This window comes from Staurois parvus, unplaced genomic scaffold (genome assembly GCF_062004578.1).
Source record: "Staurois parvus isolate SC_StPar_1 unplaced genomic scaffold, SC_StPar_1.0 ptg000015l, whole genome shotgun sequence".
In the NCBI taxonomy this organism is placed as follows: Eukaryota; Metazoa; Chordata; class Amphibia; order Anura; family Ranidae; genus Staurois; species Staurois parvus.
Genome location: NW_028317811.1, coordinates 2,786,560 through 2,812,812, shown reverse-complemented (window position 1 = coordinate 2,812,812; position 26,253 = coordinate 2,786,560). Strand labels below are relative to the sequence as shown.

Below are 26,253 nucleotides of genomic sequence, written 5' to 3'. Positions count from 1 at the left end.
TGAAAATCAGTTGTTTTTCATGAATTTTCCAACATGCCCGATCACCGAAAAGGGGAGGAACCATGAAAATCGACCAGTGATATTGACCCACTAACAGAGAGAAAATCGAACGATTATTCTTAGCTCCGATTTTCAGACGAAAAATCGGTCGAATTTCGACCTATGTGTGGCCAGCATTACTTCAGCTTGTTCAATTAAGCTTTGCCAACAAAACCTGGAAGCTGATTGATTTCAATGCAGAACTGCAGCAGATTTTGCACCCTTCAGTTTTAATAAATAAACCCCTTTGTTATGTAAATGTTAAACTGGATCCCTCTGCCTTCGTACAGCAGCTGTTACTCAATGCTGTCCAAGGCTTACTGGTTAAGATATCTCTGATTATAAATGTAAAGGTGTCGATTTTTTCCAAAAAATTATTTCATCCATACAGTTCATTCCTGTTCACAATTTGAGTGTATGATGCACAAGACGAATTGCGTTATAGCACCTTTCACACCTATATAAATACTATGTAAAATACTTCAGCCAACTTCAAAAAAGGTGCAGGCCCTTGTTTGGTGCAACATCTTGGGCCCCAGATTTCAATGAGAGTGCATTTAGGAACGTTTAGCATTTTTTATTGTCAGAAAACTGTTTTGAAAAATGCAAAACAGAAGGTTTTTTTCTGTTTATAAACACTGAGCTTAATATATGTCTCTATACGACCTATTGTGCATGGACACGTAGGATAACAGTTGCTTCTACAGGCAAAATGCTGAACTCCTCTAGGACCAGTGTGGGCCAGTGGGCATGGACCCTAAAACAACAAAAACATAAAAATGCAGACATGGTTGAACATAGCCCAGGGCCAATAAGGGAGGGTGGGGTTAAATAGCACTGCAACTGAGTGCCAGTGCAAGGGGAGGTTAACAGCACAGCCACTAACACCAATGAAGGGAGTTATTATTGAGGTCACTGTCACCAATACCGGGGGTTGTTATTGCAGTTACTGGGACCAAGGTGGGGATGTTTGTGGGTAGGTGCAGCATGGTGCTGTGGCAGTAAACATACTGAGTCCAGTTGCAATTAACAAAACTTGTATTGAAGGAATGGACAAAAAATACTAACAGCCCAGCGGGAAGGTCCCCCGGCTGGGAACAATCACAGTTCTGTGCAAACTTGTAGATTGGCGCAGGTACTGATGCACTGACAATGTCTGACTCCAAGGGCGGAATGTGGCCTGGCCAGTCTGAGCCCAATGGGGTAGATACTGATGCAGAATGGCATGTCCCTAGCCTGTCCCTACTAATCCAGAACCTTTCCCTACCACTATTCATTCTCCCTAACAGATGGGTGTATAACACACGCCACAGCCAACGACCATGTCCTGGCCTGAGACCACCCCCTGTTGTACACCTTGCATTATGCAGAGCAGCAGTTTGGTGTTTTGCTCTGAAATACTCTCCGCATTTCAGCACTTGGCACTGAAATATACAGTACTGTCAGGTGGAGTAATCTCTGGCAGTACAGCAAATTTAGTCCCCACCTTGATAAATAAATGTAACATACATTGCACTGACCACCAATGCAGGGGGTTCAATTTTATTGCCACTGCACTGACCTCCAATGCAGGGAGGAGTATTAAAATTTCAGCGCCATTACACTGACCACCAATAAGGATGATGGTGGGGGGGAATAAATAGCGCTGCTACTAAGCACAAGTGCATGGAGGGGGGGCACAAGTATCATGACCAACACTGGCCCACGGTCTGGGGTGCTGCAGGAGCCTGTTATATGTGTAGAAGAAACTGAGTATGTGTTTAATGCTGGTGAAGTGGTAGAAAGTCCGGAGATGCCCAAAATCTGACCAATCACAAAAGTAGGAAATGACACCATCTATGTACAGAACACCACCAGGGTGCCTTATTGCATTGCATTTTACAGAAAATTACAAAGCTACAGATTGAAAAGGAAAGGCTCTGAGGAAGAGGGGACCCCCTCCCAAAATGTGTCAGAAATTCTTTGAGTGTCTTCTTGCATGTGGGACTCGAGCAGCACTCCAGACCTTGGGCCAGTGTTGGTCATGATATGCTTGTGTTAATTTGGCATTTTCTGTTATATTTTATCAATAAAACATTTTTATCGAGGTAATGCACAAGGCTTGTGCGCCCCTTTCTTTTTCTTATTTTGTAATGTTATAATAGCGTTCCCTGACACCAATGCTGGGGGTTATTCTTGTGGTCTCTGACACCAATGCTGAGGGTTATTTTTGCAGCCACTGACACCAATGTGGGAGATTGTTATTGTGGTCCTTGAAACCAATGCTGTTGTTTTTTTTGTTTTTTTTGCAGTTACTGACACCAATGCTGGGGGTTAGTTTTACAACCACAGAAACCAATGTTGGGAGCTATTTTTACTGTTATTGACATTAATCCTCAGGGTTATAATTGCGGTCACTGGCACCAATGTTGGGGTTTTTTTTTGTGCTCACTGACACAAATGCTGGGGGGTTTTATTGGGGTCATTGACACAAATGCTGGGGGTTGTTATTGCCATTACTGGCACCAAGGTAAGGGATGTTATAATAGCATCCCCTGACTCCAATGTTGGGGGTTATTCTTGTGGTCACTGACACCAATGCTGGGGTTATTTTTGCAGTCTCTGACAACAATGAAGGAGGCTAGTATTGCTGTATCACATTTTATAGCATTGCTGTATCTCACAAAAAATACAGCAGGACCAAGATTTTTTGGGTGTTGAGGTACATTGCAATGGGCTGCCTTTCTTGAAAACTAGCTGCTAGTCTGGCTTTTTGGAAGTGTCAGGGGCTGCACTTGAGGCTCTCCAATATTTTCAAGTTGGCCATCTCTGGTTTAAGTAGTCTCTAGGAGATGTCTCTTCCGAACATGGACCCCAAATATACTAGAAGTGTTTTGGATCTGCAGTGTCTGGAACTTGTTTTAGATAACAAATGGGGACGTGCTGTATTCCAATGTTAGAATATAATGATTCCTACCAGAGTAACAGGAAGAAGAATGTTTAATAGCATCCAAGTTGCATGCTTGTTGTTTTAGCCTCAGGAGTTCAGGAATGCGTCTTACTGCTTATAGCTGATGTATGTGTCACGCAAGTGCTGATGTGCCCTACGAATGCAGCCTTAAGGTACATAAACAGAAACCGCTTTCTGCTCTAGGAAACAATATTTAATCCTTGTTTCTGCATGTACATGTACAGTATATACAGTGGGTATAGAAAAAAATCACCCCCCCCCCCTTTAAACTAATCACATTTTGTTGCTTTGCAGCCTGAAATGAAGACAGACACATTTTTTGTTTGATCCAGTTGTATTTAATCAGTGCAACTTTTAACACCCAAGTGAAAGAGGTAACATCTACATGTCAGAAAAAATAAAATCAAAAATTCAAAAACAGAATCACTGAGTTGGAAAAACAATCACCCCCCTCCTACAAATGACTTGTAAACTCAATCAGGTGTAGCTAATCACCTTCTCAATGGGACACAAAGCCATTCGGCTTTCAACTGTGATCAGCTGTGTTCATTTTGATTAGCACAGCATGAAGAGCTTTCCTGGAGCATTTCAGTCCCTGATAGTGCAACTGAAGCAAACAATCAACTATGGGTGACAAGGCACTGACAAAGATCTCCTGGATAAAGTTGTGGACAGACACAAGTCAGGAGATGGATACTAATATATTTCAAAGGCTTTATCAATGCCTAAAAGCACAGTGATGTTCTATTATTATGAATTAGAAGGTATTTGGTGCAACATAGACCCTCCATGGATCAGGACTTCCTCCAAACTGGATGAAAGAGACAGGAGGAAACTGGTTGGAGAGGCTACCAAGAGACCTACAGCAAATCTGAAGCAGTTGCAGGAATTTATGACAAAAAGTGGCCGTGTGCATGTGACAACAATATCAGAAATTATCTCCAAATGTGGCTTGTATGGGAGGATTGCAAGAAAAAATGCAATTCCTCAAGAAAGGCCACATGCAGTCACGACTGAGCTTTGCCAATATGCACCTTGAAGATTTTGAGGTCACATGGAAAAAGGTGTTATGGTCAGATGAGACTAAAATTGGTGACAATACTACATGTTTGGCCTCAATACTAAATTATATGTCTGGCAGAAATCCAACACAGCTCACCATCCAAATAACACCATTCCTACAGTAAAGAATGGAGGTGGTAATATCCTGTTATGGGGGTGTTTCTCTACATCATGGACTGGAGCACTTGTTTATGTTTTGAGAAGGAAGGGTTTATGTTTTGAGAAGAAGCATGCTAATAGGAGGAGAAAGCGGGGTGACATGGAGCTGAGCTCATCCCTTTGCCACCTCTCCTTTTACTATCTTACTGTGCTGTCATGGGCTAGGATGGGTCCAAGTCGACTTTGGCTCAAAGTAAGTGGGTTGAATGGCGCTGCCCATTGGACTGAGGACTTCTAGTGGCAGGAAAAAAAAAAGACTGCAGGTGAAGGAATCTATGGATTGCAGGTGAATATTGTAGCAAAATCTGGTTTGGTTATTTTTTTCTTTTAATAGTGTAATCATTTTTATCTTGTTATTTTTTTTCTGCAGAGTTCTGCTTTAAGGGCTTTCTTGTTAGCTTTTTGAAATAAGCAAATTAAATTGTTTTTTTTTTTTTTGCAAGGATAGGGGTAAAGAAAAAGCAGAGTCGTGGGTAAAAACATGCTGGCCTGAACGTTGAGTACAAAATGTTAACTGTTGTGTCACAAACATAACATCCATTATTTGCAGTTCAATACTGAGCTGTATTTTGTGCCTAAAACTGGACTGTAAAGAGCATACAATAGGATTACAGAAACAATTTATTACAAATCCTCTTTCTGATTGAGCATTACAGACAACACATCAGAGTGTTTTCAGATAAAATTTATTGAGGAGTGTTTTAAAAGATCATTTTTATTACTTATGATTCACATAGGGTTTAAATCCATTACCACTGAACCCATTTAATCTTTCTAGATATAACCAAACAGCTAAATACAGGGTTAAAAAAGTCCATTTTTCTGATCAACCTCTTCCGAAAGCAGGTGCTTCTAAGAGTTTGAGGCGCATTCACACTTGAGCATTTTGTAGCCTTTAGAACACTCGCAAAGCAAAAACCTATTGTTTCCAACAGCCTTTGTTCACATCTGAGCATCCTGTCGCTTGTAGCAAAGGACCTGTCACTAAAAAAAGGACATGAGCTACATTTCAGGCAGAATTGAACATTTTTGTCCCCATAGACTTCAATGGAAACACCTGAAAAGTGCAACATGACCTTTTTCAAATGATTTTCCAAGCGTTTTGTAACACGTTTTCTGCTAAAATGACAAATCGTGGAAACTACGTGTTCAGGTGGCATTCAGTTTAATGGTTCTTCTGCAATTGTCGTCAGATAAATCACACTGCAATTGCGGCAAACCACATCACGTGATGCGTATCGCCCAAAAGAACCCTAGCGTGAATGGGGCCTGAAAGTTTTTATGCTGTGCTGACGATGCTCTGAAGTTATCTGGGTCAGCTGTGTTTTTGTACAGACCAAATGTTGCAATGTTACTTTCTGCCACATTTGCCCTTGGTTGACCTGCTGAGCTGGTTGTAACTAAGTAGGAAAGGTTGACATTTCCTCCACACTTTTCAGCAATGTTACCACTCCTGCAGGTCATACCATATAAATAGGGGCTTTTCACTGCCCCTGGAGTCTTCTGCTGGAACCACCACCAAGATGTAGGGCATTACTCTGCCTGACTGTGCCCTCGTTGTGGGGCCCAGTTGGGGTTCCCTATGGGGTCGGGGAACCTGAGGTCTTTCATGGACTCTCAGTTACCAGCTATGGACTTATTGCCTTTGTGAAGTACTGCCAAATCTGGGACTTTAGGGGTTACTTGCCACCTTTGTGGATTTATTGCCTAAATGGACTCTTGTCTCAAATGGATTGCTTTTATGAACTTGCCATCTGCCTATGGTACAGTCACTTTATTTATGGGGCATTTAGACAAGTAATTTGACCAATAGTTAAAGGTTCAATCGTATCTTATCAATTACATCTCTGTAATAATCTCTCATAATCTGATCAATCAAAATATGATCGAATTCATGACCAAAACAACTCGGTACTGCCATTCAGTGCAACACAATCATTACATTTCCACAATGGCCAAGCGACTTGTGTGGTTGAATCCAATCTAAATTAGGTCTAAAGAAGGGAAGTGATGTCTATTCTATTGTTTGATCATTCGGTCACTTGATCTAATCGCACACTGATCTAATAATAACATTGAATTGCAAATGGCCACCATGAGTCCACTATTTACCTGCCAAAATATTTATAATTCAGTTCAGCCACTCTAGTGATTCACAGTCTCCCACCTCCACACTGCATTGCTACAGAGTTAAGGAAGTCAAACACAGCTAATTTTCTCCTATTCAGTCCATAGGCTGAATGAAACAAAATCACCCCAACCAAGCTAATAATGCAGATGAAGGACTCTCCACTGTCAGTTATTATATTCAGGCCGTTTAAATAGGTCTGTGCCAGATTCACAAATCCTTGGCACCTGTTTCCATAGATTTATTGACATGAGGAGCAGATTCAAGTAGTTCTTAATAGCTGCACTTTCTCAGAGTGGTGCTATTTCTTCATCAAATTAAAAAAGAATTACCTCCAGTTCATAGATAACAAAACCTAAGTTAATTAAGACCAAATGTACATTGGTATACACAGAAAGGCCAGAGTACTTGTGCAGCAGGTGGCACATATATATATATATATATATATATTTTTTTTTAACAGAAGTTTTTAATCATCATCATAAAAAATATATACAGCAAGGTGACATTGAGTTTAAAGCAGGGGCGGACTGACAACTCATGGGGCCCCTGGGCAATAGGGGATCATGGGGCCCCTGTGTCCTTGCCCAAACTCAAAAAAGCCTATGAAAAAGGTACCAGGGGCATCTCATGGGGCCCCCTACTGACCCTGGGCCCTCGGGCAGTGCCTGAGTTTCCAAATGGTCAGTCCAGCCCTGGTTTAAAGGCACAAAGAAGAACAAGCTAAGGCACTGATTGAACATCATGTGGAAATCATGGGCATCACCATACTCATCACTCTGTTTCCAGTGAAATAATAAAAACCCAGTAAATGACATCAGATGAAACTGTTGAAATCACACATAGATGAACAGGGCTATATTAGTCTTATCCCAGGGAAGGAAGTGGGGGGGAGGATGGATTGGGAGGGGGGTAGGTGGGGGAGGGGAATCAGGGGTAAGGGACAAGTGAAGAGCCTCATTGTCAGAATACCACAAACATAAAACAGTAGCACTATCAAAGGATCCTACCCAGAAAACCTAGGGCCTCCACCTAATAGAGATAGCGATCTGGCCTTCACCCAAGCAGCCCAGATTTTATCAGAGTCAATGATGGATCTCCAATGGAATATTGTAGGAGGGTCTGATTGTGTCCTCTTCAAGAGAATCGCTTTTCTGGCATAGAAGGCCGTGTAGAACACAAATAGCTGTTTGTAGGTGGTAGAAGTCACAGTGTCACAGCTCCCAAACAGAATCACCCAAGAACCGTCAGCCCCCCCACCGAATTAATGTCTGCCACAACCTCTCTCCAAAAACCCTGGGTAAGTGAACAGGACCATACAATATGTTTGAACAAACCAGTTTCAGCTTGACACTTAGGACCAGCAGGTGGCATATTTGCTGCCGCTACCCTCTCCTCTCCCCACCTGTCAATGAGTGTTAAAGTGGAGTTCCACTCACTCTGTAAAAAAATAAAAGTCAACAGCTACAAAAACTGTAGCTGCTGACTTTTAAAAAACACACACCTGTCCCACGATCCCATGTTGCCCCCGCCACAGCCCGTTTCACCGGCCGTCCTGTATTCCAGGTGCCGGCATCTTCAGTGTGGGCACCTGGCTGTGACAGCTTGCGGCTTCACAGCGGTGTGCCCACTGCACATGCGCAAGTAGCACTGCGCTTCTGGAATGGCCCCGTCATCTGGGACCTGTCACGTGTCTCACAAGACTTCGGGGATGGAGCCTAAGCGATCGCAGTGGAAGTGGGAGTGGGTACCTGTCAAATTCGGGTACCCGTTCCCCCCCTGCTCCCCAAAGGTGCCAATCCTTAATGTGGAGCGGGGGACCAATCTTTAAAGCTGAACTTCCCCTTTTGGGTGGAACTCTGCTTTAGGAACACTTTTGGTTTCACAGTCAACAGCCTGCTAGCAGCCAGTGATGCTTGCAGTGGATGTAGCCTAATGGGGAAGCTGAGACACTTGTTACCCATTAGGTCTGCCTCTCCTTGTGATTAACCATGTTAAACTCTGCTCTCATTGCAAAGAAAATGTCATCCATGTATACATGATCAAAACTTCAACTGGTGAGGAGCACTCAAAATATCCAAATACAAGATAATATATAACTATTGATAGAAAATGATGTCCTGCCCTTGTCATATAATATAGAGCACTATAGTGACAATCCTAATAAACATCAATAAAGTAAATTGCAGAGAAAAAAATAATGCCATGGTTTTAATAAATATATGGTTTTATTGGATTACGCTAAGTGGAGTATTTTCTTCCTCCTTATGGTTCATGCTGCATATTACTATTGAAGTGGTTATTGGTCCCTGGTGGATCACTGTGGAGGTGGCTCAACAGTCTTTTCTGTGGTGACTTATGAGTACTATATGCGTTTATGACTTCGGTATACATGGGGGCGTTCAAGCCTAATATTCCATAGGTGGTGGATCACTGGAGGTCTTTATCACACACAGAATTTGTATTTGATGTGGACTTTTTATTTATATTTATATATGATCTTATGTGCTATTTTTTTCACTACAATTTACTTTATTGGTTTTTATGAGGATTGCACTATAATGCTCCATATGATATGATTTATGTGACAGACTCAAATAGGACAGGGTCTTTTGAAGAAGACTGCAGGCTAGCCTCTTGACTATGGGTCCTGGCGTTTGAGGTGGCTCTTTCCTTTGGGAGGTGTGCGCCTGGAGAACCTTTTGGAGTAGTTTTACTTTGGATTGAAGTCAATGTCTTTCCAAAACACGCAAACTCTGAGAACTGGAGGACCAAGATACAGATTTGGGGTGCCCAAACCAGCATTGACTGCTTCAACCTCCCCTCCTAGACTCCTAGAGCAGATGTTAATATAATCAGCCCAAAACAACCTGATCCTGAGGTCTCTTGCTGTGATTGATTTGTTAAGGTGTTATGTGTTTACTGTTGTGTATTTGTTCAATTGTTAATTGAGTTAATTGAGTCACCTATTGTTTCTGTATATTGGCTAGTCCTCCTGGAGGTTCCTACATGATGGGATTAGTCTGGTGTCAGCTTTACCTCGTTATGTAGTCAGGGTGGGATGTTTAACCCAATGTGTAATATTTGTTTTTATTGTTGATGTGGGGACTGTCCCTGTTTCTGAAGTGTATAAAAACCTGTATTTCTGTTAAAAAAGAGTTCCAGTTGCACCTAAGCTAGTGTCGTCTAGTCCTTGGGTGCAATGCCAAGCTATAGTACCTTGGTCCTGTGTCCCAGTGGCGAGGAAGCAGTTCTCTGATGGAAGCACCCAGGCAGGGTGGCAGGCGGTCCATCACAATTTATATTTTGATATTTTATTTGCACATTTATAAAGGTATAGTACAACATTTTAGCATTAATTATATATCTCCTTGTGATTGACAGCAGGCAGTGGGTGGATTCTATAGCCAATAGCACAATCCTTTCACTGTTTGCTGTCAATCACAGGGGGAGTACTAGGGTTTCAACTTTACCATTTGGCTTCCCCCATCCAGCCATATACTGTAACCTTTTGGTTCTGTACTCTGGGACAGCTACAGCAGTGGGAGGGAGCTTTGGTGCACTGAGGATGGTATGTCAATAAGGACATCCTAGTCTCAGTGCTTCTGTGCACTGGGTGCTTGCCCCAAATTTGTACCTGTTTACAACAGGTCCACAAATCTTTTGATCACACAAACATTTGTAGTGCAAAGGCACAGTGGAATTCTAAAAAGTGTTGTAGAAACTGGATTTCCCTGATTGTGTATAACTTACCAATCATTGCTTGATTTCTGCTATGCAGTGTATTGTGGGAAGGTAATATGAATATCATTTCATGTCAAGATTATTGATAATAAAGATGCCTTAGAATAATGTGGAACTTGGCTTTTTTTGTGATATAGTAATTGCAGCCAACAATAAAGTAAAGCCAGGCACAATGCCCTCAGCATGATACATTTAAGCATAGCCATTACACAATGATCAGTGGATCCAGACTGATCAGAAACAATAGCAGGCAAACATCGCTCCATATAAGTTGATGAAGACTGCAGCGTGCACCGCGGGGTTTTACAGTTTAACTCTGATGACGATTAAGTACTATGGACCTTAGCTTACTTGACATTACAGTATTTATGCCTGGATGGCAGCGAAAGTTCAGATTGTGAAGTGTGGGGTGGACTTACATACTAGGCTGATTGTTACCTTTTTATCTCCTAAATGAGCTGAACGTCAGGCACAAAACATTTATTCAAATATACTGTAAAAACCTACAGAGGGTGTGTAGAGACAAGACCTGACACCCTGCATAAGACCCTGTGTTACAAACAGGATAAGTTTCTATCACCAGAGCCTTCATACATCAGAAACAGTGTAATAACCCAAGCTTTAATTCAAATATAGCTGCATGCAAAAAGATACTATACACATCTAAATTTAACTATAAAATTTGAATAGTGGTGCTTTTTAACCGCTTAGTGACTGAGGGTAAAACAAATGTTGATGCCTGAACACAGTTTTGCAACTTTGATATGTGTAAAACTGTACGTACCATCACAACAACTGTACTTTTAGGTGTATTATACCTTTCCTTTTTTCAGGATTATACCTTTCCTTTTTTCAGGATTATACCTTGCTTTTTTTCAGGACAAATTGGACTTTTTTTTGGCGGTATATGGTAACAGATATCTCTTGATTGTTTTCTATTATCAAAGGAGAACTGGCCCAAAACATTTTTTTTAATGTAGCAGTATATTTTTTGCTACTACCATAACCTACCACCAAAGAACAACCCAAAATAAATTCTCCTACTGCTGACGATAGTACATATGTGTATGTTATGTACCCGTAGTAGGGCCCTTACATGACTTAAACACTAACCTTGGCCCTGACCTAGATCAAATTTTGATCTAGCCATTTTTCTTTAATTTTCCTTTTCTTTTTTTATTTATTTTTTACACACTTTTTTATTTACATTTGTTTATTTACACAGTGACTGATCACTATGATAGCCAATCAGAGGCTATCACAGCAATCAGTGACCCAGGACTCCCAGTGAGAGCCCAGTCTCTGTGCTGCGAACACTCCCAGCACAAAGACAGATACGCATATATACATCCCCACAGATAAATGCCCACTTCAGTGAGGCTCACATATGCATACTGTCGGCGGGTAGGGGTTAAAATAGATTTAATAATTTTACACAATCCAAAACCACACAACACCATATTCCACAGTTATGCCAGATCTCACTCTCATCCTATCGCTGCAGTCATCCAGCACCAGCAGTAGAAGAGGACTCTGTTTATAATTCGCCATCTTCCACCACCCAAAAATGGGGTATGCAGATATTCTACATGCCGTACCTTATGTGCTGTTTAACCTCCAGTTACCTCTCTGTATTAAAGAGGTAAACTTACAATTTGTGCAAGTGGATATACTCTTTTTTTTCATGAAGTAAATCCTATTAGATTTCACAGTGATGTTTTGTGTGTTTTGCTTGTGTGTCCTTCATCATTTGTTACCCTAAAGCAGCCCATAGATGATTCTGTTTCTATTGTCCAACCGGCGGGTTGAATGACAAAACTGGCCCCATGTGTGAATGGGCTAATCAGTTCCACTGAGTTATTGTATTCTCACAGCAGGGGACTTCCCCGCAATCAGAATATACTGATCAGCATTGCCGGCAGCTCTGATCAAATGGCATTTATCCTACATGGTGGTTGTACAGAAGTTGATTGGTATAGAAGTTGACTTCTGTACAACCACTGTCCCCACTCATGGGTTAAAATTAGGTCAGTTCCTGCTGAACCAGCTCAATTTCAATCCATTTATGGCCAACTTTAGGCTAGGCACACGCTTAGACCTTTTTTCCTAACAATTGATTGCTTTCGTTAAGCAAAATTGATATATACTGTATATATATATATAGTTGTGTTCAAAATAAGCAGTCAGACATCACTAACCTGATCAATCACTGTTTTTGGTAGAAATGATATTTCTACATGGCAAATAATTTACTAGCAGGTGTAGTAGAGTAATAGAAATCCAACAGACCCAACAGTCATAACATGCATGCATGCTGCTGATTCTGTGTAATTGAATCACTAATTGAAAGGGGTATGTTCAAAATAATAGCAGTGTGGAGTTCTATTAGTGAGGTCATTCATTCTTTGAAAAACAGGTGGCAATTATTGCCCTTATTTAAGGAAGGAAGGCAGCAAATGTTGTACATGCTTTTACAGTGCATTTCTCTCTGAAATTCTGAGGAAAATGGTTCGTTCCTGACATTGTTCAGAAGAACAGCGTACCTTGATTATAAAGTTGATTGGAGAGGAGAAAACATATAAAAAAGTGCAGACAATGATAGGCTGCTCAGCTAAAATTATCGCAAATGCTTTAAAATGGCAACCAAAACCTGAAAGACGTGGAAGAAAGCGAAAAACTACCATTGGAATGGATAGAAGAATAGCCAAAATGGCAAGGACTCAGCCAACAATCAGCTCCAGGAAGATCAAAGAAGGTCTGAAGTTACCTGTGAGTACTGTTACAATTAGAAGACGCCTATGTGAAGCCAAGCTATCTGCAAGAAGCCCCCGCAAAGTCCCACTGTTGAAAAAAAGACATGTGCTGAAGAGGTTACAATTTGCCAAAGAGCACATTGACTGGCCTAAAGAGAAATGGCGCAACATTTTGTGGACTGATGAAAGTAAGATTGTTCTTTTTGGGTCTAGTGGCCAGAGACAGTATGTCAGACAACCCCCAAACACTGAATTCAAGCCACAGTACACTGTGAAGACAGTGAAGCATGGTTGCGCAAGCATCATGATATGGGGATGGTTCTCATACTACGGCGTTGGACCTATTTATCGCATACCAGGGATCATGGATCAGTTTGAATACATCAGAATACTTGAAGAGGTCATGCTGCCTTATGCTGAAGAGGAAATGCCCTTGAAATTGGTGTTCCAACAAGACAACGACCCCAAACACACCAGTAAATGTGCAACATCTTGGTTCCAGACCAACAAGATTGAAGTTATGGAGTGGCCAGCCATAGAAAACTTGTGGGGTGACATCAAAAATGCAGTTTCTGAGGCAAAACCAAGAAATAGAGAAGAACTGTGGAATGTAATCCAATCATCCTGGGCTGGAATACCTGTTCACAGGTGCCAGAAGTTGGTTGACTCCATGCAACACAGATGTACAGCAGTTCTCAGAAACAGTGCTTATACAACTAAATATTCATTAAGTGATTCAAAGGAAAGCAAAATCTTCAAACATTTTTCAGTTTATATAGTGAATGTTTGAGTTTGTAAAGAAGAATACAAACACTGCTATTTTTTGAACAGTCTAATATTCACTTTCTTCAATTTTTTTTAGAGGAACAACACAAATTTGATATATTTTTCTTCATATTTTGATTTGGAATAGAATGTGTAGTGTTCCTAAGGCATTTGTGTGTATGGAAATAAAAGCTATTAGAAGGATTTTGAGCTTTATTCACTTTTTTCAACACACTGCTATTATTTTGAACACAACTGTATATATATATAATTGGTGTTTTGACATCACTTTATTTTTTTTTATTTTATTGACCTACCCCCTCCTCAATTTCTCCATTTTCCTAAATAAAGAAAGGAATGATGATGAGGTGTTTATTTAGGTGGTACCTGTGAAGAGTGGTTTTATTGCATGGTCTCCTTGTGTAGCTCGGAGACAGCAAGATGGTTATATACTAGTAGAATTTTGTTTGCAATTTTTCATTTGAAGAGTGTTTGTTTGATTTTCGAATCATTAGTGGGGAGAAATCGACATTAGTGTTAGTCCACAGTGATGAGAAAATTTGAAGAAGCATGAAAAATTTTACTTTCTAACTGTGTACTGTATATGGTTTTAGTTTTGAAAATTACATTCATTCCAAAAGTTAAAGGCAAACCAAATTGGAGTAGTTTCGAATGGTAATTGTCAAGTCATTGAATGTACAAAGAATTTTTATGAGAATGTTTGTATAAATATTTGTATGATCATTTATTTGAAAAATTTGCTAGTGTGCTAGTGTGTTGTCAGTTTAAGAATATACAGTAAGATAAATAGACTCTGTACAAATGTATAAATACATGTAGCAAGTCTACTTAGTAATGTCAGATTACTTTCAACATTGGGATATAGCACTTAAGCTGACAAAATGGACAACTCTGCTGTAATATAAATTGATTCATTTCTGAATTTTAAAACATGTTTATTAATTACAAAAAAAATCCAACACTGCAATTTAGAAACATGGTTAAACAGGGAAGTGGCTATTCAAAAATGAGTGAAATAAGGTGTAAGAAATAAACAAAGTACATTATCACTATTCAGAAAACTCTAATGGAAAGGAAACATGAAATCTGTGTACAGAATAATCCTCCACTGTAGTGCTTTAATACAGAATAGATAAAATTTGATAATGCAGACTAGACGATAAGACCTGGCCTTCAGTCATTGTTCCTTCCATGATCTGCAAGCAATAAAAGTTACATTTTTAGTTTTATTATCCCTTTCATACATTCATTTTTAGTGGAACTGTAAACAAAACATTGATTTAGGCCTGGTTCACACTAGTGCAACTTCTGGTGTCGCACAGAATCACATGATAAGGGAAATTGTTTTCAATGGTGCCTGTTCTAATCAATGCGACTTAATGGGGTGATTTTGGAAATATTCTTGCACTGATTTGGTGCAATTGACAGTGCGACTTGGCTCCATAGAATATTCAAAGTTGCATCAAAGTCATACCACATAATTGCACTGTAAATCATATCAAAGTCACATTGCAGTAGTGTGAACCAAGCCTGAGCTGTAGTTGGTTGTAGTTAGTATTAGATATTAGGTTCTTTATGGGGTCTTTATAGAGGTCCTTAAAGCCTAACTCCAGCTTTAATTTCACATGAAATAGATTGTTTAGGCCAATTAATGCAGCTGCATCAGCTACATAGAGTATACAGCGCTGTGGTAAGGGAACTTTCATCTGCTGACAGAGTAAAATCCAGTTGGGGTGAGCGCTGCTCAGCCATTCACAGGAAGCCTTGTATTTGTATCAATGACTACAAGGCTTCCTCTTATTGGCTTAGATCAGGGGTGTCAAACTGGCAGCCCTCCAGTTGTTGCGAAACTACCCATCATGCCTCTACCTTTCGGAGCCATGCTTATAACTGTCAATCTTGCAATGCCTCATGGCACTTGTAGTTTGGCAACAGCTGGAGGGCCGCCAGTTTGACACCTGTGGCTTAGATGATGAAGTGGGCAGATGACATCACGATCTCTACTTCAGCCAATCAAAGGAAGCCTTGTATTCATTTATAAAAATATAAGGCCTTCTGTGAACATCAGAGCAGTGCTCAGGCAGGCTCAATTTTGTTTGGGGAACTGGGTTGTGTACCGCTGCTAAAACACAGCACTATATACTGTATGTAGCTGATGCTTCATTAGCATTACAGTGCTGACAACTGTTGCATTGCTTTGTAAAGCAAATTGTCTCAAACAAACATTTCAAGTGAAAGTAAATATGAAGTAAAGCTTTAAACCTGCAGGGTAATATTGTACAGCAGACCTGGATCTAGGAGGATGCTGGGGTGAGCCATTGCCACCCAGATTTTAGTTGTGCCCACCCAGATCTCTGAGAGTGCATCCAACTGATCCATGAGACTTGATGGAGGCAATTGATATAGGTGGGGGGGACAGTTGATATAAGGGGGTACTCTGATTGGGGCACTCTGAAGGGCACAATTGATAATGAGGGTCACTAAAAGTTGATAATTATCTATCTAGAGTATCTCCACCACCAGCCCTGCCATGAATTTAATTTAACTGATACTATTATGAAATGTATTGCCCTACGATATAAGACTTTTACTGATGCTGGATCCTTGACAAAACAATATGAATGTATAGTTTGTCAGGTTCTCAGCAGAGAGACTCCCGCAACTCCCTAAAGCAAATATTCTGTATGTGGTTTTCTAAACATTCCTAAAATACATACAATCTTTTGCAGCATATCCTATATTGTAGGAAAAGTATAGGATACATAGTTACCACCAGGCGCATCCCAAAGCAGGTGGGCACAAAAGCAGGCGCGCCACACACCGGGTGACACCTTTTGCACGGGGTGACACTGGACCCACTCCACCAGGGGTGGACTGACCGAGGGTCCGGGGTCACTACAGGGCCCCATGAGAGGTTCAGTCCGTCCCTGTATGTGCCGCTGCTGAAATATGCAAGCACTCAGGGGACGGACAGTGGTGCAGGCACTTCGGACACCTCTCCTCATCAGAGTTTCAGCAGAGCGGCGGGTCCATGTCCCTGCCACGGGTGCTGAAGTCAGAGAGCTGGAGGGGCGGGCAGAGTATGCAGTAGGTCAGTGTGTAATCCCTGGACCCTGGTGACAGCACTGCAGCTTCATGTAGTAGGTAGGGAGAGAGAGAGAGGGGAGAGAGGGGGGGGAAGAGGCCAGAGAGAGAGGGCAGAGAGAGCGGGGGTGTCACAAAGTGTTCTGGCACCTGGTGACACCAACCCTAGGGGATGCCCCTGGTTACCACCCTTGTTTTTTTCCTAAATGTTCTTGTATTTTACAAATATTCAAGAAGGATAGCATTGCTAAAGGGAATCTGACATAAGAGAAACATGGATGCTGTCATTTGACCTCTCCTTCAAAAAATGCTGGATGCCTAATTGCCTCTGGCATCAATACTAGCCCAGAACATAGTATGCAGATTTGCTTCAGCTTCCCTGATCTGAATGCTTACTCCAGGTCAGTAACTGAGAAAATACAGAAGTAGTGGGTTTGTGTAACTAACATTTTAGGAGGGAGATCTACAATGACAGCCATATATTTGTCTCATGACTGGCCTGCCTCTTGTACCATTTAGCCCAGCCTCTAGCTACCCATTGTTCCATTTTTAAATTATAATTATGTTTTTTTAGTAAAAAATATGAACTGCAGCACTTAATTGTAAGTGCATTTGCACTTACAGTTTACCCTTAGTCCCCCTGCAAAGTCCCATAAATACCTGTTGAGCCAAAGAATGAAGTCCACCTAATGCAGCTTCCTGTGATGGTGTGACAACAATGCTGCACTGCTCCTGAATATGGAACAGAGTTGCCACTCATGTAGACTATTCCAGTTTGCAATACAATGGGGTGAAAACTGCAAAAAATGTTAATGAAGGTGTGGCTATCAGCTTGTCACTGCAGATTCCCAAGCCTGTAGCTTGCCAATAGCACTTGGCCACACCTAATCTGCCCACTGCTTTTCTGGATGGACAGTATTACCTTTCTAGTGTGAGCTGCAGTGTCTGGGAGGGGAGTATGTGAGACACAAATGAACGAAGATTTGGCTTTTCAGGGAAGGTAATGGAGGTTTTTTGTTTACTTTATGAGGTTTGATCATCACATAGTAACTGGATGTGGTACTTATCATGGAAGAGCCTTTAGTTGTATTTAATTTTACATGGTCACTAAGAAAAATGTTTATTGACCTCTTCTCGCAGGCTGTACGCATATATGCTGTCTCCCGGTTGGTGGATTGTGAATACTGTGCTGAGAGCGTGCTCCCTACGCACTCCCAGCACAGTAACGACCATGTACCAAAAAGCTCCCAATGCATATTTGCAATCGGGAGCTTTCAGATCATGTGACAGCCAAATACAGTGGTCACATGATCGGAATGCCCACTTCTGCCTCACAGCATTTAGAACCTCTTAAAAGGTGGAAGTGGTGGCGGAAAGGGGTTAAAGATGGCTTGCAAAGAATTTCAAACAGATCCTTAGCCACCTGAAAACTACCACCATCAAAAAGATTCCCTCTGTGGCTGGTCAGAATAAAGCACGTGTTTGCCCATTGTAAAACACTCATTTCCATCAATAGATATACAGTATATGCAAATAATCATGAACAGGTCAAATTTGCTGAAATGCTTGAACATTTCCAGGAGTTTCTGCTATTTTAATGAAAGTGGTCAATAAAATGGTCAATAAAAGGTTGAAGGTATAAATGTACAGGTTTTAGTCACTTTACCACTTTACCAGTCACATGTACAATAATGCAAAGTGCAAACCATTATGTGCTATCAGAAAAATGCAAACATGTACATTATATACACACATCATATCCTAAATTTGTTGCCCTGTTTTTGCTGGTTCCAGAATTTGCTCTATGTCATCATCTGGTTCCTCCACAATAGGGATTTCGTCAGGACCAGGAGTTTCCTCTACTGCCACAATCTCTTCCACACGAGGCTTCACAAGGTCTGTTGTCAACAAAAGTTGATTTGTTAGTGGAAAGTTAAATTTATACAATGATCAAGTTCAAAATGAAATTCAAAATTTAGAATGTGACAGCTGTGACATTGTTTATGCAGGGAGATATAATAACCGGATTTCTAAACATAAACATGACCTGTTTTGTATATCATGCTTTTATAGGCTCCAGATGACCCTTTTATACCCAAGCATGCCTTGTATAACTTTCAATTGACATCCAGATAAAAAGATCCTACAGAATGCTAAATATATCATATAGAAAGTCCACACACACAACATACAGGATATGATGCAATAATAGAATATAGTAAGGAAGTTTTACAATGGATAAAGGTCATATAGCATAAATACATAAACAGTATAGCTTTCATATAATAGTGTAATTCCCCCCCCCCCAAAGAAAAACTACAGTATACATATATGTTTCAAGATATGGAAACCACTTCCCAAGGAGATCCTCCTTGGGAAAGGGGTTTCTATACCCCAAAACATCATTTGCTGGACCTCTGACTCTCTTGGCCACTATCCTACTATCTTTAACAATTGTAAGTTATATTGTGTATATATACTATGTATATGGATTGGATGCATTGTACACTGTCATATACTAGGTGGTATCAAAAAGTTTTGTAACATGCCAACAGATGGCAGCACATGGCTGCACACACAGTCACAGGGAGCACCGACCTTCCTAAGTCAGTGTGCCAAAAGACATTATCCTGTGTACATCGGGAGCTGTGCAACTGGTGCTATTCTAACCACGTGCGTCACCACGTCTGCCATTTCATCATGGACAGCAAGTTAGAACAAAGAGCAAACATGAAATTCTGTGTGAAACTGGGCAAATCCTTGGAACTCCGCAATGTTGTCCTTTGAGGACCTTTGAGCTGAATCTTCATCTTTGGGAAGAGGGGATTTTCAGCGGTTGAGCTCGTTGAAGGGCTTCTTGATCTCTCGTCATCTTCCAGTGATGGTCTTCCACTATTGAAGCGCACTTGCCACTCAAAACGCCTTGAATGACTCATTGCATCATCGCCACAAACTTACAGAATCATGTCAAACGTCTCTGTGGCAGATTTGCCCAGTTTCACGCAGAATTTCACATTTGCAGTTTGTTCTCACTTGCTGTCCATGTTCAAACAGCAGAAGTGGTAATGCACATGATCAGAATAGCACCAATTGCTCAGCTCCCGATGTACACAGGACAATGTTTTTTGGCACATTGACTTATAAAGGTTGGTGCTCTCTGTGACTGTGTGTACAGCCTTGTGCTGCCATCTGTTGGCGTGTTACAAAACTAGTATCAAAACTTTTTTTTTATACCACCTCGTATACGCTATATGGTGTATATATGCAATATGTTCTATATTTATTGCAAAACCTTCTATTTTTGTATCATATATGTTGTGGGAGTGCTGACTTTATATACCATATTTAACTATAAGGAGAGGCCTTCTAAGTTATGTTAATCATAATTATTTTCTGTATGTTCCTTTGGAAAGGTGTGCAAGATCCTGTTTCTAATGTCCTATATCACACAGAATACTATAAACAGACTACATACTGTATGATACTACTGCATAGGATCTGATCAACTATCATGTGAATCCTACTTCGCCTGACATGGACAACCATTCTTCCTGTCGGGCAACATCCCCATTACTGCTTCTGGAGCAATAAAGACCCTATTTAGCAGTCTTTAATGTATAAACAAATGTCACAAGAAACAGTGTGATCATGTTTTGGACTGCACTGCACTACCTCTGCACTACCGACTGCACTACCTCCTAATGTAACAGTCAATTGCCTACGCACATTGAGATTGTCGCTCTCTTCTCATGTATGGCCAGTTGACATGTGCGATTCTTTTCATTACGAATCAAAATTCAGCCGAAATTTTCATTATTCAGAGATTTGGATGTATCCGAATTTCCGAATTACAATAGTAATGAATTTGAACCAATCCAAAATAAATTATAACAAATTCAAAAATGAATTTGAATTTGAAATGGAAACATATTGCAATAAATACAGTAAGGTATAAAAGTGAAATAAGATGATGATTTCTACATAGGGTGCTGAATAGAATACCAAAGAATAGAATAGAATAAAGCAGAATAGAATAGAAAATAAAAGAATAGAATAGAAAAGAATGAAGTAGAAAATAAAAGAATAGAATAGAGAAGAATAGAATAAAACAATAGAATAGAATATAAAAGAATAAAACAGAATAGAACATAAAAGAATAGAAAATAAAATAATAATAGAATAGAATACAGTAGAATAAAATAGAAAAAAAATAAAATAGAGAATAATAGAATAGACTAGACGAGACTAAAATTCTAATTTTGAATTAGAATGTTGAATATATTTTAAAATAATGTTTATATAACTAATTCCAAAAATGAATCAATCTAACATAATGCATATGACGAAACAAAAATGATAAACTTAAATGAAACAAATTTTTCCATCGTGCACATCTCCAATAGCCAGCCTAAGCTGTATAAGTATACTGTAAGAGTAATAAAAATAACTCACCTTAAAGAATGAATAAAATAACTTTCCTGCACTAACTGTAGCCCAAAATAGCCCTAAGTGTCACCTCAATGGATGAAGTCATTTGTATTGTAGCCTCACTGATGATAACCAGAAGAAAAAAAGTAAAATGATTGTTATAGGCTATATGCACATCATACCTTCATCCTCTTCTTTTCTTGGTTGTTTGCCTGGAAAGTATAAGTAAATTACATGTAGACATACAGTACTATAACTACTATCCTAAATGCAGCAACATAATCTTAGTTTTTGGTTTGTGATGGAGGCAATGTCACATACTGTAAATACTTTCTGTTAAAGAAAAACAAATCTGTACCATGCTCTCTATAGAGATTAAAGCAATATTAAACAATCATTAGATGTGGTGGCTGCATTAGTTTTATTTTTTAGGCTTTTTCTCCTGTTTTCACCTGTGATATAGCCACTAACACACCTCCTGTATTATGGTACCCCCACTCTGGATGAAGGAACACAGGGGGACACATTTTCAACAGCAGCATTGTCAGTCTAGGTGTACTAGCACATTTAGATACACTAACAAATTGACGCCAAACTCCAGAAAACACTTCATAAGCAATTACAGCAAACCATTTTTTTTTCCTTTTGGGATAAAGTTTTTCATAAAAAATAAAAGCTAATCATTGTAAGCACCACTGCTAGTTTTAAATGGTTTGTCTCATCTCTGTAATTAATACATTCTGCTGGACAGCTTCTACTTGAACACCAGTAAAACTAAAACAGCTTAAAGAGACCTTCAGGAGGAATTACTGTCATTGTTGGAAAATTAAAAGTCAACAGCTACAAATACTGCAGTTAGGAAACACATTTACCAGCCTAGGAGTCTAGTGCTGTCTTTCCTTGCGGCTTTTTTTTCTGCTGGTCTTCAGATCCCTAGTGCCACCATCTTGACTGTGGGAAGCCAGTGGTGACTTCCTGCTCTTTCACAGCTAGTTCCCCCCTGTGTATACCTGAGATGCCCTGCACTTTCACACTAGTCCTGCAACTTCCTGGGACATGTGAGGTGTCTCAGGAGGTTGAGGGCAGGCGAGGGGTGGGCCAAGCTTACACAATTCTAGCCTAGGCAAGAAATGTGAAAGGGGGAGTGGATATCTGTCAGAAAAAAAAACTTCCAATATTGGTAGAGGAGGGAGAGAGGAGGAGGAGGAGCAGAACTTTCACTTTAAGAGAACATCTGCTTTAAGGCCTCATTCACACAATGTGCAATGTCCTGCTTTGTTCTGCACCTGATCAATGCAGGTCATCGCAAGCACTCACAGAATACAACACTGCCTTCAGGTGGGTTGCAGTGTGCTGTGTAAAAATGCAGTAAATTAATGCAGCAGCTCAGTTCTTCTCTATAAGTGATATTGAAGTACCATGCAACGCGTGACTGTCATTTTCAATAAATAAATGTAGCACTACCACCTTAGGAGATACTAACTTTTTGGGTCCCACTATAGTCCTGCACAGCCAGGCAACATGCATTTTCCATTCAGACTTTTACCAGGAGACAGAAACCAGTCCTTGAGCTTTGTTTTGAAGTTTTATTAGGGGTTTAGAACTTGGATAGGGTAAGGGGTGTATGGGATGCCCAATGGGAATGGCAACTGAGGACAAACTTCCTGAACTATATTACAAGTCTTTGCAAGGAAATCCTCTTCTGGACAGCTAGCCAGCATCTCCCAATGTGCCTATCCAACTCCAGATGCTCCTCAATCCGGCTGTATAGAGGAATCCCTGGAAAGGGGATCCAGTAGTAACTACTAGAAGGGTAATAGTCCCAGCTGCAGAGCGAGCTAGCTTTCCCACCCAAATGCTCTCTCCCCTTTCTGGCCCAGGGGGTGTAGGTGTACTCACTGAGTCCTTCTCTTGTGCTGCTGTTGGATCGGTGGCTGCTACCAGGCCTATAAGTTGAGCCACTCCTTCCCTGCTGCCAGGTGGTCCTCTCTGAGGGGACCAGTGAAGTCCACAGCTTCCCTCCTTTCAAGCATCATTACTTGAAGCGAGCCCTTTCCAGCCCGGGCTCCCCCCCCCCAGGCACCTGCACCTCAACCTCTCTCTTTCACCTCCTCCCTCCTCCTTCTCCTGCTTCTGAGCAGGCTCCCTTAAGGGTTGTCCTGGCCCCTTGCCAAGCCTTCTGTTAGTTATTGGCCAGGATCCCTCAGGAGTACAAGCCAGCCACTCCTCAGATCCACCCACTGCCTCTAGATCTTCCTCCAAGCTCTAGAGCAGGGGGAAATTCCAGCGGGGCTAACCTGCAGAGCTTCACAGCCCTGACCCATATTTAACCTCCTGACTATCACACCCAGGCTGCTACTCAGCCCTCCTCTCTGACTATCAGGATTCTAGCTCCCCCTAGCTTACTGCAAGGGTGCTACATAAATATTTTTGTGATGTAAAAATAAACCTAGCTTAGAATCAGAATCTCTCATAAATGTAGTCACATATCTAAGTGTTTTAGCGTTTGTTCATTAATGCTTTGTTGTTTACTTTTTAATATATTTATAAACAATATAGGGTCTGGGATCAAAAATCCCATTTCAGTCTTTGCAGATGACACCAAGCTGTCCAGTGGAATAATGTCCTTACAGGATGTCTCCAACTTACAAGACGACCTCAATGCACTGTTTAATTGGGCAACTATGTGGCAAATGAGGTTTAATGTTGATAAATGTAAGGTTATGCACTTGGGGGCTAAGAATATGCATGCATCATACATACTAGGGGGAGTACAACTGGGGGAATCAATGGTGGAGAAGGATCTGGGAGTTCTGGTAGATCACAAGCTTAATAATGGCATGCAATGCCAAGCTGCAGTTTCTAAAGCGAGCAAAATCCTCTCTTGTATTAAAAGAGGTATAGACTCCAGAGAGAGAGAGAGATATCATTTTCCCCCTGTACAAATCATTAGTTAGACCTCATCTGGAATATGCAGTTCAGTTTTGGGCACCAATTCGCAAAAAGAGCATTGGGGAACTGGAGAAAGTACAGAGAAGGCAACCAAACTGATAAGAGGCATGGAGGAGCTCAGCTATGAGGAAAGATTAGAGGAACTGAATTTATTCTCTCTTGAGAAGAGGAGATTAAGGGGGGATATGATCAACATGTATAAATACATCAGTGGTTCATATAGTGAACTTGGTGTAGAGCTATTCACCCTGAGGTCATCACAGAGGACAAGGGGGCACGCTTTACGTCTGGAGGAAAATAAATCCAAACACGGAAAGGTTTCTTCACATTGAGAGCTGTGAAAATGTGGAATAGACTTCCTCAAGAGTTGGTTCTGGCCAGCTCAGTGGATTGCTTTAAAAAAGGCTTGGATTGTTTCTTGGATACACAGAATATAACTGGATACTAACATTTATAGGTAAAGTTGATCCAGGGAATTACCGATTGCCTCTCGGGGGATCAGGAAGGAAGTTTTTTCCCTGCAGGAGCAAATTGGATCATGCTTTGCTGTTTTTTTTGCCTTCCTCAGGATCAACTGTGGGCAGGGGTGGACTGACCATTTGGAAACTCGGGCATTGCCCAAGGGCCCGGGGTCATTAGGGGGCCCCATGAGATGCCCTTGGTACCTTTTTCATGGGCTTTTTTGAGTTTGGACAAGGACACAGGGGCCCCATGATCCCCTATTGCCCGGGGGCCCCATGAGTTGTCAGTCAGCCCCTGACTGTGGGTATAGGATTATAACTTTTGTTTTTTTAATGGTTGAACTGGATGAACTTTTGCCTTTTTTCAGCCAGACTAACTATGTAAGTATGTTTAATATGAGCGATAGGGGTTGATTTACTAAAACTGAAGAGTGCAAAATCTGGTACACCTCTGCATAGAAACCAATCAGCTTCCAGTTTTTTTGTCAAAGCTTAATTGAACAAGCTGAACTTAGAAGCTGGTGATATCCACGGTGCTTTCAAGAAAGGTGAAAGATTCCAGAGCCTTAATGCCTTAAATAGTAGCAATGCGCACTCACCAGAAACGCATGGATTATGCGCATGTAGGAATAATCATCCTAGATGTTGGATCTGTCAAAGGCCAAGTGGTGGGCATCCATCCATTATTTACGTTTACATTGATATTTTAAAGGTACTGTGGTTGCCTTAAGTGTTCTAGCTGCTATACTTATACAAGAGCGCTCACTACAATTTGCTTCTTACTTGAACTTAGAAGCTGATTGACTACCATGCACAGCTTCACCAGATTTTGCACTCTCCAGTTTTAGTAAATCAACCCCCATAATGTTTAAAGACCATTTATATTGAGCAGCTTACCTTGTAACCCCCCTTTTGACTTAAACTTTGGTGCAGGTTCCTCTTTCTTCTTTCCTGGTGTCACTGTTTCAATGACCTGTCCTGTTGCATCAGCAACATACATTGCCATTCCAAGCTCGCCCATCACATGTGTCACTATCAGCTGTAGCAGCAAAGGAAGAATATTAGTGCTATACATGCCACTGCAGGCCTTTTATGGCAGGATGAAAAAGCTGGCATTGCAAAGTCTACAGTGTAAATGCAATTAATAAAAATCACGGCATTATCACAGGCAGGTGAAATCTAGAGATGGAATAGGATCAAGCATTCTAAGTAAAACCAACATTTCTGAATCAGCCTCCATGCAGGAAGCTTCCATTGGCCAGTGAATGCAAATGTCTGTTCATTGATATAAAACCATATATTTAAAGATACTTTATTTGCATATATCCATGTTACACATTGGCTTAATTTGTATAAAGACATTTTAGGAAGGCAATTGACTACTTGGAAATTAACATTTTACTGCATGACAGGAATAGAAAGACTGTGGCTTTGGAAATTTCTGGTAACACAACTCAGGGTTTACATCTCATCAGCAGCTGAGAAACTGAAGATTGCCCATGTCTCCTTTTATAAAGCTGGTTAGGGATAACGCAAGGGCAACAGGTAGGGCATAAGCAACTTTATTTATGCTAACCCTAAAACAAGAAAGCTTGTTGAAAAACTATGATTCATGAAAAGTCACTGTGATTTCAGCCCCACTTCTACTGCCATCTGCTGCAAAAATTAGGTATCTATTTAAAAAAAATGTTTTCTGATATTTAAGTT

At 40.7% G+C, this 26,253-nt stretch overlaps 1 protein-coding gene across 1 annotated transcript; it reads right to left on the bottom strand.

Moving 5' to 3' along the window:
* Positions 1-14,535: 14,535 nt before the first annotated feature.
* LOC149473434 (uncharacterized) lies at positions 14,536-25,893 on the bottom strand. The gene is made up of 4 exons (XM_089678180.1): positions 25,444-25,893; positions 21,316-21,345; positions 18,459-18,603; positions 14,536-14,817 (listed from the first exon to the last, which is right to left on the bottom strand). Exons 1-3 carry the CDS (start codon positions 25,619-25,621, stop codon positions 18,467-18,469), a joined length of 345 nt encoding a protein of 114 aa, XP_089534306.1. The 5' UTR covers positions 25,622-25,893; the 3' UTR covers positions 14,536-14,817; positions 18,459-18,466.
* Positions 25,894-26,253: the final 360 nt, after the last annotated feature.

What these genes read in the sequence shown, in the direction of transcription:
- LOC149473434 (XM_089678180.1), bottom strand. Translation starts at nt 25,621, where the DNA reads ATGTATAGCACTAATATTCTTCCTTTGCTGCTACAGCTGATAGTGACA. An exon ending in GTCAAAAGGGGGGTTACAAG is followed by an intron (nt 21,346 to 25,443) that starts GTAAGCTGCTCA and finishes TATACTTTCCAG; the next exon opens with GCAAACAACCAAGAAAAGAA. An exon ending in AAGAAAAGAAGAGGATGAAG is followed by an intron (nt 18,604 to 21,315) that starts GTATGATGTGCA and finishes TGTTGACAACAG; the next exon opens with ACCTTGTGAAGCCTCGTGTG.